Raw genomic sequence first — 16934 nt, 5'->3', positions numbered from 1 at the left:
TAATGTTTAGATCAGTTGGTTTTCTGTTAGCTAGTGGTGTATCCGAGGTCATGAGTTCAACTCTTAACTTTGTAATGTTTAATCTCATATTTTTAATTTTTTTTTTTATCAGAAAAATAAAACGACGTCAGTAGCTCCACGTGGCAGCCTAATCATCATCTAGTTAACGGCACAGTAACCGGATTTATATAGTTTGTGTAGGATATTGAAAATTTGTTGTAGTTTATAGAATAATAGACACAGATGAAAGTCTTGTGTATGAATGCGATAAAGTAACATAGTTTATGGAGAAATATGCCATTTTCCCTCCCCCATAGAGAATATGTAATATATACCATAAAAACATAACATAAGACTTTTTATGGTATATATTACATGGTATATATTATATAGTTTTCCCCAAGTGGTGTTATAATTACATTGTTGGTCTTACGCATGTTAACATCATATAGGGGACATAATTACATTGTATCACCTTGTCTATGTTTTATTAGCAAACAACATGTTGTATAGTAAAAAACCATGTAACTAATGATTATTGTTTTGCATATCAACTAACATACATATGTTATTTACAGCATGTGTTCTGCCAAAACACATCTATATTACAATTCACCAACTATTATTTTTCATAACAAACTTCACCCAATGCAACATAATATTTCTTTTTACAATTATGTCAAATCTTAAGCAAAACAACTTGCAATATAATGATGAACGTATTTTCCTAAAATAACATGTTTTACAAAAAAAAGACTGTAGTTGTTCCTGTGGTTGTTGCCCTACCAGTCAATTGTTAACCATCTTCCTCGACTTCGGTATACACTTTAGCTCATTTATTAAAATTCCAGATTGTTTACTAAAACTACATGATATTGTATGAGATTGTGACCCTTTTATTAAAATCCCATGTCGTTCACTAAATATTACGACTCAATCAAGGCCTACTCAATTACATGTTATTTTATGAGATTACGACCCATTTAGTGAAATCCTATATCGTTCAATAAAATTACATGTTATTGTATGAGATTACGACTTCATCATTGCCTACTCATGGATTTGTTCCCTACCTAAACAAGCCTGTTGTCGACTATGCAGATTTCCTGCCTATATATTGAAGGCAATCATGTAAAGTTTCCCCTAAGAAATGAAGGCAATCATGTTGTCATCATTGCCTACATTTGACAATGTCGTAATTCCTTAATTGTTACCCAAAATTGTGGTATCCACTAATATTGCCCTATAATATATCTACTAGGTATCAACCCGCACAATGTGTGGGATAACTTGATTTAAATAAAATATTATTAGTAAATTTATTAATTGAGATTTAAGATTTGTTTATGTAAAACAAAATATGTAAGTAAAGTTTGTTCTTTTATTCAAATTTGCGTTTATTTCTGTAAAATACGTCTCACCTGTGAATTAATTAAACTTGGAAAAAAAATTTAAGGTGTTATAGAAAGTTTTGTGTTTCTAAAAATCAAATTCACATTTTTTTTTGGTAGGAGACCGGACGACTAAAGTCACCCGTGATTTATTAAAAAAGAAAAAAATTACAAGCAAACATTACGAGACCGTGCGTGGCCAAGATGATCAGCCCTGAACAGTGGCTCAACTACATCTGGAACAGAAACAAAAGTACGCAAACCTAATGGTAAAGAAAACGCATAGTTAGCTAACCCATCTGCTAGACAGTTAGCTTCCCTATACACATGAGAAATACGGACTATCCAGTCCCTTGATATAAAGACATGGCACAACCGTACCAGGAAAGACAACGGATGATACCCACTTATCCCTGCCTTCAAAAACCCCACTACCATTTCCGAGTCAATCTCCAAGTCCAACCGACTTGCCTGTTGACCCCAAGCCATACACAAACCATAGTATACTCCCCACAACTCAGCTAGGGGAGCAGAACAACGCCCAATATTTAGTGCAAAGCCACCCCGCCACTCCCATGTCTCACTCTGCAACACTCCTCCTGCGGTAGCTAGACCCGGGTTACCATGAGATGCCCCATCAGTATTCACTTTCAACCAACCCGACTATGGTCGCTTCCACATTACCATTCTCTCTTCCCTTACTGGTTGTTGTTGCTCTACTCTAGCCAACTGATTCTCCATAGCCACTTCCTGCGCCAGATCTTTAAGGAATTTTACTCGGTCCCTTCATTTACCCTGTTCCCCAAAAACGTTTTGACACCTCCACTTCCAACCCCACCAGACTGTCATTGCGAATTTAATAGACCAAGGACAAACATCTTGAGCTCCTCCTGCACCCAAATTATCATACACCCACTCAAACAAGCTTTGAGCAAAAAACACAGACCTCTTCTGAATGGGAACCAAACGTAGCCACAGGCCTGACATAGCCGGACAATCTCGCACAACATGAAGAATTGTCTCGACTCCACCTTTACAAACCGTACAAATATTCGAGTCACTCAAATGTCGGCGGTGTCTTTCCGCATTTACCATCAACACCTGATTCCCGACCAACCAAAGGAACGTACGTACCCTTTCTGGTACTTGTACACCCCATATTCGGCTAAAGAATGCAGACATATTTGGTCTGGGGGTGCCATTCTGTTTTAGCATTTGATAAGCAGAACAGACAGTGAAATTACCATCCGTTGTAAATCCCCATGACAGTCTGTCTTTTGCTCCTGTGAAAGTATCCAAAGCAACAGACAACAGCTCCAGTCTTTTCTCTTCAGGAATATGCATAGCAATCCGAGACATATCCCAACCTACTCCCTCAATCCATAAGTCTCTTGCCAATATCAACTCGTTCCCCTGTAACCCGGTATCCAGAGTACTCCCTGCAAGCGCAACAGACGACAACCATCTATCAACCCATAATCTGATGGTTCTGCCAACACCAATGACCCAACTATGACCAGGACCAATCACCTCCCTCAGACCAATCCCCACACTCCTATATGTCGAAGACCAGTTACTCTTGACTCTAGTCCATGTCATGTCATGAATATTGATATATCATGGTTTTTGTGGTTTTAACCATGGTATAAGTGTGGTTTTTGAGTCTTTTGATTTGTTTTCTAGGTTGTTTTTAATCTTTATAGGTTTAGATACTCATTGGCACGGATGGAACACAAAGGAGCTAAAAAAGGATGATTTGAAGCATAATCAAAGCATGGAGGCTGATCAACGAAGCTGGGAGACGAGATCAAGACTATGCATCGACCGATGCACTCTCAGCATCGATCGATGCAGTCCCTAAAAGCCGAATCGGAAGTTTTCTCCACAAGATTTAGAAGATTTACAAAATTTGCCCAAGTTTCCCTTATTTGCCATTAAGGCCCAAGACGTGTTTTAGAGTATTTATAGGATTTTTATGGTCATTGTTTAGACCTAAGTTTTTTTCTAGAGAGTTTTATTCTGCAACCTTTTTGAAAAGAAGAGATATTGAGAGAGCTTTGAGAGAGATAGATCTGATTTCATCTGTAGAGAGAAGATTCTTGAACTCCCTTCTTACTTCTTAATTCCAATTGCTTATTATTCACAAAAGATGTTTTGTTCTTCATTAAATATGTCTGAGTAGTCTGCTAGTTAGGTTCAGAGTTTTTCATACGGTTTTTATGGTTTATTAGATCTGTTATTTTTAGGGTTCATTATCTTCTGTGATCTTCATCTTAGGTTGTTCTTCATATTGATTCTTGATTGATCACCTAGAATTAATACTTTAGGAAAATAAATTGATATGAGAATATAATTGATTTTCCTGATAAAACCTTTTGATGAACAAAATTATTTATTGCAAAGAGATTTGATTTAATAATTTTGTGAACAATCTAAACTTGTTTTTAAAGCTGATTTTTAACCTTGAATTTTACAAAGAGATTTGGATTTTCTGGTTTTAAATTTAGATAATATTTTCAGTGAGAACTGATTTATTTTACAAAAGAGTTTAGAGTTTTAGATCTGATTTTAATTGCTTGAATCCTATTTAATTATTGATTTAATATTTTGTAATTTCTGGAAAAAAATTAATTCCTGAATTTACAACACTTTTTAATTCTGTTTCTGCATTGTTTTTAATTTAATATTTTGATTTAGCATAATTAAAAGATTAATAAGTCTATTGTGTGATCTAGAGTCTCTGTGGATTCGACCTCTAGAGTATTACAACTGCAAGGATGTTAGTACCATTAGGGTATTACAATTTGAACATATCAACCAACCTTATACTTACTTCTAACCACTCTGGCCCAAAGTTTATCCTTGTCATTTATTAACCGCCACCCGACCTTTGCTATAAGCGCCTTATTCATATCCTTAGCAGCCCTAATTCCCAAACCACCTTCACTCTTAGGCAAACAAACCTTATCCCAGGCCACTAAATGTTGTTTACGCTTCTCCGGTGTGCTACCCCACAGGAAAGCTCATGAAACCATATCTAAACAATTTAATGTAGCTTGTGGAAGTATTATAGTAGACATGGAGTGCACTGGAATAGACGATAGCACAACTTTAGTCAAAGTCAGCCGACCTGCAAAGCTAAGAACTTGACTTTTCCACCCCGATAATCTAGATGAAACTCGCTCCAAAATACTTCCAAAAGCCTCTTTATTCATACGCTTATGGAGAACATGCATCCCTAAATACTCCCCCAAGTCTCTAGTAGATTTGATTCCACACTCATCACTTATTAGCTTCTCTAGATCTCTTGAAATATTATTAGAAAAGAAGATTTTCGATTTTTCATGACTGACTTTCTGCCCAGACGCTATGCAAAACTTCTCTAGCACACCCCGAATAACTCTTATTTGTGCCACGGATGCTTCCGCAAACAGAATAAGATCATCAGCAAAACAAACGTGAGACAACTGCGGACCTCCTCTAGATAGACTTATGGGTTTCCACTTCTTATCCGCCACAGATATATCAATCATGTGACACAATCTCTCCATACACAAGACAAATAAATATGGAGATAAGGGATCCCCCTGTCTGAGTCCTCTATGTGGTTTAAATGAATCTGTCTTCTCCCCATTCCGTAGAAAAATCATAGATGGCCCCGAGACACATTGTAATATCCACCTCACCCAAATATCTGAAAATCCTGCAGCTAGAAGGGAATCCTCCAGAAAATCCCATATGATCCTATCATAAGCCTTTTCAAGATCAAGCTTCAACAACATCCATCCTTTTCGACCTTTCTTCCGCCGCTAGAGTGTACAGCCTCCTGTACCACCACTATGTTATCAGTACTTAATCTTCCAGGAATAAAACTAGTTTGAGCTGGTCTGATAAGTTTTGGCATCAAAGTCTTAAGTCGCTCTACCATAGTCTTGGTAATAGTCTTAAAAAGAACATTACACAAGCTAATCGGGCTAAACTGGTTGATCTGATCCGGTTTAACCACTTTAGCAATCAAAACAAGTAAAGCATCATTGGTGTCCGGTGGCAAACACCCTGTGTCAAAGAAGCTTAGCACAAATCCTACCACTGAATCTTTGACAATGTCCCAACACTTCTGGTAGAATATTGGTTGATAGCCATCCGGTCCAGGAGCTTTGAAACTTCCCATGTTATGAACTGCCTTCTCAATCTCCGCAGTTGTAAAAGGTTTACTCAACCACATACAATCTTCCCTAGTAAGTTTTGAAAAACCAACCCTAGCCAAACACTCCACTACCGCATCCACATCATTCATAGAATATAAACGTGTGAAGAACTCAATCGCAAGCTTCTCCAATACCTGCGGTTCAAATATCCACGTACCTTCATCATTTTTCAAACTTTCAATGCGATTTCTCCTTCGCCTAATGATGGTGGATGTATGAAAAAACCTTGAATTCCTATCTCCTAGGCTTATCCATTTTTCTCTTGACTTCTGAAACCAAAGCATTTCCTCCTGTTCCAGAACAACATCAAACTCTTTAAGAAGCTCTTCCTCCTTGGCAAGAAGCTCATTTGTCTGACTAAGATCCAACAAGTCATGAACAGCTTTAATCTCCCCCATTAGCTGTTCTTTGCGTTTCTGAACATCTCCAAACACCTCTTTGTTCCATTTCTTAATGCGGACTGTAACTCTAAGAGAGCGTCAGGAGTTTTCAACTCACCCTTCCAAGATGTAGACACAGGATCTTTAAAGCTATGATGCGTAAGCCATGCCGACTCAAAGCGAAAAGGTCTTCACCGAGGATCCAACTTAACTTCTGGTGATAACTGCACATACAGAGGAGCATGATCAGAGGCTAAGAATGGAAGGTGATTTATTGTTGCTTCCTTCCATTGCAGTCTTGTTTGCGCACAACACAACACACGGTCCAAACGCTTAGCCACAAAATTCTCTTCCACCCGACCTCGCTTCCATGTAAACTGATTCCCCTGAAAACCCATATCGATTAAAGAGAGTTCATTGATCCATTCTCCAAACGCCAAGGAATCTGCTGAGTGTCTACCATTACCACCCGTTCTCTCATCTAACCGCACTATCGTATTGAAATCTCCTCCAATCATCACCGGACTAGAGACTCCGCTAATTACCTCTTTTAATTTTTCCCACAACCCACTCCTACGACTAACAGTCGGAGCCGCATAAACCACGACCAGATTAAAAACCTCCAAACCATTAACAATTTTAACATGTATAAACTGATCTGAAGATTCAACCACTTCGACCTCACCCAACAGCAGATTTCCACAACAACCACAGTCCGCCACTCTGGCCAACTGCATCTACCCGAAACGAGTTCTCAAAACCCAATCCTCGACAAATTCGATCCGCTTTACTTCCTCCGGCATGAGTTTCAAACAAAGCCAGCAAATCAGTGGGGAATCGTTTCAGGATGTATCTTACTGACCTCTGGAAAGTGGGTTTATATGCCCCCCCCGGCAATTCCATAGCAAGCAATTCATAATTCTCTGTCTTATCACAAGAAGAACTACTGGGGCACCCCACTATGCAGTCGTAATCGTTGTCTCCTCCCTCGACGATTCACTCCGCATCACTATCTCCCTCGTGTTCGAGCCCACTTCCAACTCAGGATGCAGCCAGCTATCCGTCTCCCCATCCCGCAGAAGCTGCTTCTCTCCCAAATCATCTGTAAACCCACCATTCCCACTTGATTCGCTTGCTCGACCAAGACTATGCTGCTCAACACGAAGTCGTTTTCCATTAACAGCCCTCTCAATGTCTTCTCGTGGTGGACCAAAAATCAGCCCCCTCGTGGGCTGGTTATTAATGGGTTTCTTTGGACGTGATCCATTAACCCCACCAACATGAGTTACCTTCTTTTGACCTTGGGCCTCAAACCGTTTTGGGCCCATAGGCGCCAGTGAGCTATCCCCATTAGTAGTAAGTGCACCACATGAATCATAATTTCCTTTTTTGTGTTGACTCGGGACACCCTCATTTTCCTTATTCTCCAACGAAAGAGTTGACGCCAGCGTAATTTCCTCGGATGGTAAATCACCAATAAAGCTACCAAATCTGTTTGATAGCGTAATATTCGCAATATCCATATTCCTTAACGGTTCCCGCACATTCGGCCCGCAATTACTACTAGGATCGATGGCCACCGTCGCAGGTTTGCGAGCCATCGGGACCTGTCTCCGACGTGCTCTATGAACCAAAGTAAAACCGTCATCCACCCGTGTTTCAATTCCAGTGTTGATCTCCACAACTGGACCCTGAACTACTGGTGCTACTCCCTTCTCTAGCACCATTTTGGGGCAACCATGCACCATATGACCATATATGCCACAACCCAAACATATATTCGGGAGACCTTCATAGGACACAAAATAACGTGCTCCATTAATCATGATCGAACCTTTCAAAGGCTTTTTCAGGTTCACCTCCACACACATCCTGGCAAAACGAGCTCTCTTAACATTTGAAGTTGTTAAATCTACTTGAATTGGCTTACCCAGACCCTTCGCAATCCTTATTAAGATTGACTTATGATAAAAGCTCACCGGAATATTTGACAGACGAATCCATACCGGTGTAGTAACAATCTCGTCACGAGACGGGTCAAAATCCGGTGACCATGCTTGCACCATAAGATAGCTTCCAAAAACTTTCCATGGACCACCAGTTAACGCCTCCATATATTCTTCCTCTTTATCAAATCGAACCATAAAGAACTGTCGTGGGAGATCTAGGACAAACATCGCTCCCCGAGGTTTCCATAACTCCCTTAACTTCCTACTCAGTACATGTAGAGAAACATGCCTCCCCAAAAGCTTAACAATCATGCACTGCTTCCATAAACCATGCATCACCTCCAAAACTTCCTGTCCAATCGTTACCACAGGCTCTCCATCCTCCCCATCGGGAAAAGTAAGCTGCACCCTATCCTCAACAAACGCATCATCCAAAATCTCCTCTGGCACCGGCATCCCCCCCGACGTTACTCCCAACTACTTTCTGCACCCACGACCGAGATCTATCTGGAGGATCCTCTGGAGGTCGATCCCGACCACCTACATCCATCATCGTTGCATCTTGCTCATTCAGACCCAAAACCCTAACATCACCTTGCGCAGCCATTTTAACCTCTATTGGGCTAAAATATATACAAATTCACATATTTTATGTTTCACATTGTTATCTATATCACTATACTATTAAATAGATAAAGCAATATTTTTTAGACTAATCGATTTAATTTAAACTAATCCTAAGTTTAAAAATGCAATGATAAAAATGTATAAAAGTGGTAAATAAATGAATAATTTTTTTTATTGCTTGTGAAATGTAATTTACTTCTAATAATTAAATTTGTTATGAAATTGATAATTAAATACATTTCTGGATTTTAATTGTTGATAAAATCTTTCACTTGTAAAAACTAATAGAAAAGAACATTGTCTTATATATGTCAATGACATATTTATGTAAAAAATAATAAGATGTAAGAACATTTATTAAAAACGTCCCATGAGCTACGTGAGCGCGACACCTCATCTTTTTTTGTGATAGTGTTTTTCTATTAATATATAGAGGATTTTTTATTGCTTGTGAAATGTAATTTACTTCTAATAATTAAATATGTTATGAAATTGATAATCTATATATACATTTTAGGATTTTAATTGTTGATAAAATCTTTCACTTTTAAAAACTAATAGAAAAGAACATTGCCTTATATATATGTTAGTGACATATTTATGTAAATAATAATAAGATGTAAGAACATTTATTAAAAAGTCAAAAGAGCTATTTGAGCGCGATACTTCAGCTTTTGTGTGAGAGTGCTTCTCTATTAATATATAGGGGATTTTGTTTGCTTGTGAAATGTAATCTACTTCTAATAATTAAATATGTTATGAAATTAATAATTAATATATATTTCTGGATTTTAATTGTTGTTTAAATCTTTCACTTTTAAAAACTAATAGAAAAGAAAATTGCATTATATGCTAGTACATATTTATGTAAATAATAATTACATGTAAGAATATTTATTAAAAAAAAAGACACAATAGCTATGTGAGCGTGACAGCTCCGTTTTTTTTTGTGAGAGTGTTTCTTTATTAATATATAGGATATATTTTTTTAATTGCTCGTGAAATGTAATTTACTTCTAATATTTAAATATGTTATGAAATTGATAATTAAATACATTTTTGGATTTTAATTGTTGATCAAATCTTTCACTTTTAAAAACTAATAGAAAGAACATTTGCTTTATATATATGTCATTGACATATTTATGTAATTAATAATAATAAGATGTAAGAATATTTATTTAAAAATGTATAGTAGCTATGTGAACGCGACACATCAGTATTTTTGTGAATACTTCTCTATTATATATAGGAAATTTCATATTTCATGCAGTTAGTTATACAGTTTATTTTATTTTTTATTTTTTTTTTGTAGCACAGTTGAAAATGAACACAAAAAGTAAAAAGAACATAAAAATAAAAACTTTTTTTTTATTTAATGGTGGGAAAAATAAGAAGGAAGGGCAATTTAGGTTTAATTGAAATTTTGATATAAGGAAAGCCTCAAACAACGGGTAACGCAGCTCCAGTCCAGAGTCGGTGGTGGTCGAGATCTGGCGTCGTCGGATCCGAAGAAGATGAAGGTTTCGAGCGGTGTGGTGGCTTCTGTAATTGCCGTCTCCGCCGCTGCTCTCTCTTCTTCCTCCACTCCTCCAATCTCCCCAAAGGTTTCATCTCTTACTTTTAAGATCTGCGATTTCGATTCAATTGCTCTGGTTTGAATTGAAATGTGGATATGAAATTGATCAGGTCTGGGAATCGCGGAGGACGAATGGTTGGGAGAAATTTGAGCCGAGGTTTGATGGCTTAAGGTTCATAGAGACGCTGGTCACAGCACACAGATAGATTTTGAATGCCATTCTTCACTTGGGTGGTGCAAAAGCTTTTGTTTTTAATACAACAAAGCGTGAGTGCGTCACTTGGGTCTCTTTAATCTTATCATTCCTCTTGTTTAGTGTTTACTATTGTTTTGAGAATTTTAGTAACATTCTATTGCTTTTGTTGTGGTAAACTTTATTTCATATTTATTACCGATTTCGTATTTTGGTGTGCGTTTACTTTATATATGAGACAAACATGTGTGGCATTGGCACTGATTGGTGTTGTTTGGAATCATGGGTTATTTATTGTTGGTAGAAAAAGTAATTCAAGGTCGTAAAACTAGGAGCATTCAGTCAATCTGGTTTAATCTAATTGTTTTGGAAAGACTAGTTGAGCAAACGCTGTTGAAAGACATGTAGTCGAGAGAGAGAGAGAGAAAGTGTTAGCTGGTGTTCTGTCTACTACATGTAGCTGTCCCAAATACCTAGCAAGTGTTGTAGTGAGAGCACCAAGAGAGAAGAAGACAAGAATGATCTGTCATGAGAAGTGAGAATCCGAGAGGAAACAAATGGGCAACTAAAACAAGAAAGATGCTCTCTCTGCTGCTCCAGAGACACTGACTTCCAGCTCATCTCCAAACCAACATTACCCTCTCTCTCTTTCTTTCTTCTTTCTTCTTTTTCATTATTTTTTATTACTATTTTACTTTGAAATTTAGTGAATCCTAACGCTCTGGTCCCATCACTGCCTCCTCTATCATCTTGCTTACAACCACTCACTTCTCTTGCTTTCTCTCTCACTCTCTCTCATTCTTCATCCATGGCTTCGTCTTCTTCTGAGTTTCTCTTCTCTCTCTTGTGCCTTGCTCTCTTATCTCTTCCTCTCATCGTTTGCTCCATTGGCATCAACTATGGCCAGGTCGCTAACAACCTTCCTCCCCCAAAAAACGTCATCCCTCTCCTCAAGTCTGTGGGAGCGACGAAAGTAAAGCTCTATGACGCCGATCCACAAGCCCTCCGTGCCTTCTCCGGCTCCGGCTTCGAGCTCACAGTGGCCCTCGGCAACGAGTACCTGGCCCAGATGAACGACCCTAAAAAAGCTCAAACCTGGGTGAAGGAGAACGTCCAAGCTTACCTCCCAAACACCAAGATCGTGGCCATCGTAGTGGGAAATGAAGTCCTCACCTCCAACCAATCAGCCCTCACGGCGGCCCTCTTCCCGGCTATGCAAAACATCCACGGCGCTCTGGTGGATTGTGGCCTGAACAAGCAGATCTTTGTGACGACGGCTCACTCACTGGCCGTCTTGGACGTGTCCTACCCTCCGTCAGCTACTTCCTTCCGCCGAGATCTTCTCAGCTCTCTCACTCCCATCTTGGACTTCCACGTCAAGACAGGCTCACCGATCCTTATCAACGCCTACCCTTTCTTTGCCTACGAAGAAAATCCCAAACACGTCTCTCTCGACTTCGTTCTCTTCCAACCAAATCAAGGCTTCACCGACCCTGGCTCTAATTTCCACTACGACAACATGCTCTTCGCTCAGGTCGACGCAGTCTATCACGCCCTTGACGCTGTCGGCATCAGCTACAAGAAAGTCCCCATAGTCGTCTCCGAGACAGGATGGCCTTCCAACGGTGACCCGCAGGAGGTCGGAGCCACCTGCGACAATGCTCGCAAGTACAATGGGAATCTGATCAAGATGATGATGAGCAAGAAGATGAGGACGCCTATTCGACCTGAGTGTGATCTCACCATCTTCGTCTTTGCTCTCTTCAACGAGAACATGAAGCCTGGACCCACCTCCGAGAGGAACTACGGTCTCTTCAACCCTGATGGAACTCCTGTTTACTCCCTTGGGATCAAGACTTCCTCCACTCATAGTAGTGGTAGCAGCAACTCCACTGGTGGTAGTGGTAGTGGTAGTGGCAGTGGCAGCGGCGGAAACACTGGTGGCTCTTCCAGCGGTGGTGGTATCTACCCGCCGGTCACGGATAACCCATCACCGGATTACATGTCCATTTCCTCAGCTGGGGTAAAGTTTTCGATTTTACACTTCATTTGTTGTTTTACTTTGACAATTTTGCTTGTGTCATTTTCTTAGACATTTAGATCTAGAAGGTTGTGAGTTGCGTATTTAGTCGGATGAAACCATCTCTGTCTATTTATCTGTGTTTGTTTCTTTAATTAAACAAATTTAAGTGGTGAAAGAAATTCCAAAGCTCGAATAAGGGAGGAATAACATTACATTGTGGTAAAGTTTGTGACTTTCAGTTAAAGTTGGAATCTTTTTTTTAAATAAAACTCGACAAACTGTGACAAAATGTGTTTTGGATTGGTTATCACGTGGAGATGACTCTTGCTTGGTCACTTTTGTCTGAAAATATAATTGATTGATACTCAGTGCCTCACTTTTTGACTTGTTGACGTTTTTGCAGGGAAAGGGCAGATTCGTTGAGTGTGTCTTGTTCTTCCTCTTGTTTTTCATCATCAAGCTTCGGTTGTAAAAGGCTTTTATTAAAAGCTTCCCCACTAGATCTCGTCGGCTTTGTACTTTTTACTCGGTTGATGACGTGATAAAACCCCTAAATTTAATTTAATTAGCTTGTGTTGGTGTTTTGTCGGAGGAGGATGATGGAATTCAGGAAACTGACCATCTTTGCTGTGCCGACCTCCCTCTCCAACTCTTTTTTATTTTCCTTTTCCATCCTTCTCTTCTTCTTGTTTAAGCATAGATATTTTTAAATAATGAAGCTTAGTCGATTATAAATTTTTCTAAAGATAACATGGTTTTCAATAATCATGACTTGAAGACATTTGAGGCCAGAGGTAGCGGCGGACAGAATCTTGGCGTAAGCAACAAGTGCTAATTTTCCAAGGTAAAACTAAAACATGTCCGTGTCTTTTAATAAATCACCTCCGTATTCGTACACCTAATTTCCGCCAAACTTTTGTATTTATGTGACCAATCAATCTAAGGTCCACCGCCACACACTATGCAAATTCTTCCTGCTGTCACTTCAGAGGGCAATGATATAAATACAGATCCAACAAGGCAATAGTAATGCACAAACTATGGTTATTTTCAAGTTTGCTTCCTTGAGCAACTTTTCTAATCAGCCATTTTGTTAATCAAATGAAAGGCAGATTAAGTATAACAAGCGTTTTATGTTACCAGTAATACACGCATACTATGCAATGGGAGAAAGACATTCATAGAGTCTATATAAGTATCCTAACAACTCAAGTAAACAAAACGGGTATTGCATTCTAAGAAAGATAACAGAAGAAGAAAAAAGAAAAAACAGATAAGAGACGCCGGTTTACCAAGCAGCTGATGATCCAGTTTAGTCTCTCAATCATCCTGTCAAACAAAGTATATTTCTTGACTGAATCACAGCCCACACGATTATGCCAGTGATGACTTACAATTCAAACTCGTCTTCAAGCTTCAGCGCCTCAGCTGCAGCCTCTTCTTCATCATCGTCAACAACAAAGTACGGGTTATGCACCTCCGGCCTGAACTTGTAGCCAGTAAACAGATAGAATGCAAGTGTGGCCAACTCGCTGGCAACAACACTAGTCCACATGTACTTGTAAGAGGTAATGGTCTCCAGTGCATAGACAACAACGCGAGTAAAGTAGATATAGCAGATAACCACAATGTAGTATTGCCTAAACAGAGTTAACTTAACGAGGTTGACAGCAGCCTTCCCATCAGTCTTAGCCGCCTCACGCAAGTTTTTGATGGACCAGACAATGGGAAAGAGAACAGCACAGCAACAGACCACATCAACAAGCAAAAAGATTTGTTTCCATGTAACCCAATCTTGGCCATATGGTCCAGTCTCATCGATAACCACCTGAGCAAAGTTAGCGACAACCTGGAGGGGAATCACAATCATCAACACCTTCTTTTCCTTGTCCTGCAAGTAGGGCTTCAAGAAAGACCAACCCGTGCCGATCAAGACGATCAAGGTGAAAAGAGTGATACCCTTAAGGAAATTGAAAATGTAAAACAAGACATCCCAACCATGAGCTGTTCCGGTTTTCTTAATATACGACTTATCCTCAGCCTCACAGAGAAGGTTCAAAGCTTTCAAGACAACAACTCCCAACATGAAGAAATGGATTGCAAAAACAGTGAGACGTTTCTTGTAGAGAAGGTAGATCCAAGTCGCAGCGAGAGAGAAATAGATGACAGAGAAGAAGAAATAGACCTTAGGAAGAACAGTTCTTCCAGCAGAGAGATAATCACGACCACCCTTCTTGCCTTCGAGGTTATACATGGCGGATCTAACGTCCATACTGATTTTGACCTGTTGGAGACAATTGGCGAAGACGAGAGAGTACTGATCTGCATCGTTCTCCGTGAAAACGGTGGAGAAGCTGCTCTTATCGCCCCCCTTGAGATTGTTAAAGGTGAAGACATGCTTAACGAGATCTGATTGCAGGGCGCATGTGATCTCTTCTTCTTCGAGCTGTTGGATCACATGAACCCAAGCGTCTCTAGTGCACAGGAAGAAGCCCACTTTGGAGAGATCTAGATCGGGATTGTTATTGGAAAGCGAGATCTTGGACCCGTCGAGCTCGAGACGACCGGTGTGAGTGAAACCGAATTCGTCTAAAGGGATGATGGGTCGGTCATCGGATCGGATCTCTGATTTCCGAATCTCAGCGGAAGCTACGGTGATGGACACCAAGACAAGGACAAGTATCGACGATAAGCGCTGAGAGAAATCCATGGACGAGAAATGGATCTAGGGTTTCGCTCGAGAGATTAATCTCAGATGTAAGATGCACAACTTCAAAAACAAACTTCTTCTTCTTCCTGCGATGTAAACGATTGGATGACCAAATTTTTCTTTTCTTTTTTCTTTAGGAACAAAATAAATACCATCGTTTTTATTCCTTCAACATAAGGGAATAAACCGGTGGATTTCAAGAAATTTTCCACCAAATGAGAATTTTCCGTTTACTGATAGAATTTTTAGGGGTTGTTATTTTGAGAGATGATTTTTAAATCTTAATAGAATTGTAAATTTTAAGAATCAAAATAACATGTATTTTGAAATAATATGTTTTATCATTTCTATTTTACACTATCAAATCTATTTATGTGGATTTTAAAATCCAAAAACAAATCATTAAATGCATAACATAGGATTTTAACAAGTATTTGTAAATCATATAACCAATAACACATAATTTTTGTTTGGATTTCTAAATCCATTAAAATCATAGAATCAATAACCCCCTTTTAGTTTTGAAAATTGGTCAGAATTTATAGTTTAGGTTTAAAACTTGAAATTTAAATGATTCTACCACACTTTATTTTAAACATTTCTATTCTACCATATGACAAAACACTTTTTTCATTCTACAATAACAGATATTTAAAAGGATAAAAATATGCTTAGGTTTATGAACAAAATTTTATTCTTTTATGACATAAGTTAAATTTGATGTATGGAATGATAAAAATAAAAAAAAAAAATAAAAATATAATGCCAAATGATGTGACGTTGAAAGATTTTGACAGATGTAGGTGCATTAATGATGGACCATCTAAAATAGAATTTGTAGAAAAAACTAAATTAAATTTATCTAAAATATTAAGAACTCTATAAATTAAATATGTTTCTTAGTTTACATAACTCGTAGAGTAAATGAGGGAGGAGACAAAATTGGACTCATAGACAAGATGTATATTAACTTGTCCATTAGCTAGAACTTCTCCATTTGTTAAGTATGTTGACTAATGGACAAGTTGTAAACGAAAGTTATCCCCTAAACTGAATACAAAGTTAATTTCTATTTATTTGGGTATGTTAGGAGCTCATTAGCTATAAACGGATTTCTAATAAAAAATTTAAGGAAAACGTCCTATTTCCCATCAGAACTATTGTATTGTATCAGATAGAGCCCGAACTTTAACTTCGTCTCAGATATCCACAGACAAATTCCTCTCAACCTATATTGTTGGTACCACCACGGTTAGTTACCTCGGGTAGTGGGCCTCGGCCCACGACCAACAGGCAATATGGGCCGAGGCCACAGTAGAGTCCGACCCATTAAGCACGGTCGGAGAAGTGAAGTAGAGCGTAACGGTGGACAAGTCACTTCGGAGATCGGAAGATTGGTCAAAGATCTCATTTATTATGGAGTGTGATATCCGCGGGTCGTAATTTGATATGGTATTAAATGTAATGACCCAGTATAAATAGGAGGGGAAAAGATTGTAAAGGGCATCAAAAAAACTTCCTAAGAGACAATAATATTCATTTTCATACTCGCAACATTCTGTCTCTAAATTCAGCTCGGAATTACTACGGTGATAAGTCCCTTCGTCCAGGAAACACTTCGGGACGAGAATCTAGTTTTGGTTCTCACATTTGGCGCTAGAAGGAGGGCGAATATCACCTATACTCTCAATAGTTCCGACCTTTTTCAGATCTACGCCATGCAACGCTGCCATGGCTCATGAATCCTCCAACCAGGTAACTTTGGAGACAATTCAAAAATTATTGCAGGATTTGGCAAAGAAATCAGAACGCCAGCAAGCTTCCGCTGCCTTATCCAATCGCTTCAACGATCTGGAGGGGCAACGGTCAACTCG

At 38.9% G+C, this 16934-nt stretch overlaps 3 protein-coding genes across 3 annotated transcripts; 2 read left to right on the top strand and 1 right to left on the bottom strand.

Annotated features, from left to right (window-relative positions):
* Positions 9955 to 10591, top strand: LOC104719884. Its single transcript, XM_010437871.2, has 2 exons — positions 9955 to 10162; positions 10245 to 10591. The coding sequence occupies exons 1-2, from the start codon at positions 10073 to 10075 to the stop codon at positions 10338 to 10340; spliced, it is 186 nt and encodes a 61-aa protein (XP_010436173.1). The 5' UTR covers positions 9955 to 10072; the 3' UTR covers positions 10341 to 10591.
* On the top strand, positions 10890 to 13024 carry LOC104719883 (glucan endo-1,3-beta-glucosidase 10-like). The gene is made up of 2 exons (XM_010437870.2): positions 10890 to 12350; positions 12754 to 13024. The coding sequence occupies exons 1-2, from the start codon at positions 11136 to 11138 to the stop codon at positions 12820 to 12822; spliced, it is 1284 nt and encodes a 427-aa protein (XP_010436172.1). The 5' UTR covers positions 10890 to 11135; the 3' UTR covers positions 12823 to 13024.
* On the bottom strand, positions 13448 to 15284 carry LOC104719882 (protein GPR107-like). Its single transcript, XM_010437869.2, has one exon. It carries the CDS (start codon positions 15058 to 15060, stop codon positions 13741 to 13743), a length of 1320 nt encoding a protein of 439 aa, XP_010436171.1. The 5' UTR covers positions 15061 to 15284; the 3' UTR covers positions 13448 to 13740.

This window comes from Camelina sativa, chromosome 10, assembly GCF_000633955.1.
Source record: "Camelina sativa cultivar DH55 chromosome 10, Cs, whole genome shotgun sequence".
Classification (NCBI taxonomy): domain Eukaryota; kingdom Viridiplantae; phylum Streptophyta; class Magnoliopsida; order Brassicales; family Brassicaceae; genus Camelina; species Camelina sativa.
Note: the sequence above shows the minus strand (reverse complement) of the source record. Positions and strands in the feature narration are given on the sequence as shown.

Bases quoted from the DNA above. Each gene is read 5' to 3' on its own strand.
- LOC104719884 (XM_010437871.2), top strand. From the start codon at position 10,073: ATGAAGGTTTCGAGCGGTGTGGTGGCTTCTGTAATTGCCGTCTCCGCC. The intron at 10,163-10,244 runs GTTTCATCTCTT...GAAATTGATCAG, and splicing joins CTCCTCCAATCTCCCCAAAG to GTCTGGGAATCGCGGAGGAC.
- LOC104719883 (XM_010437870.2), top strand. From the start codon at position 11,136: ATGGCTTCGTCTTCTTCTGAGTTTCTCTTCTCTCTCTTGTGCCTTGCT. The intron at 12,351-12,753 runs GTAAAGTTTTCG...ACGTTTTTGCAG, and splicing joins TGTCCATTTCCTCAGCTGGG to GGAAAGGGCAGATTCGTTGA.
- LOC104719882 (XM_010437869.2), bottom strand. From the start codon at position 15,060: ATGGATTTCTCTCAGCGCTTATCGTCGATACTTGTCCTTGTCTTGGTG.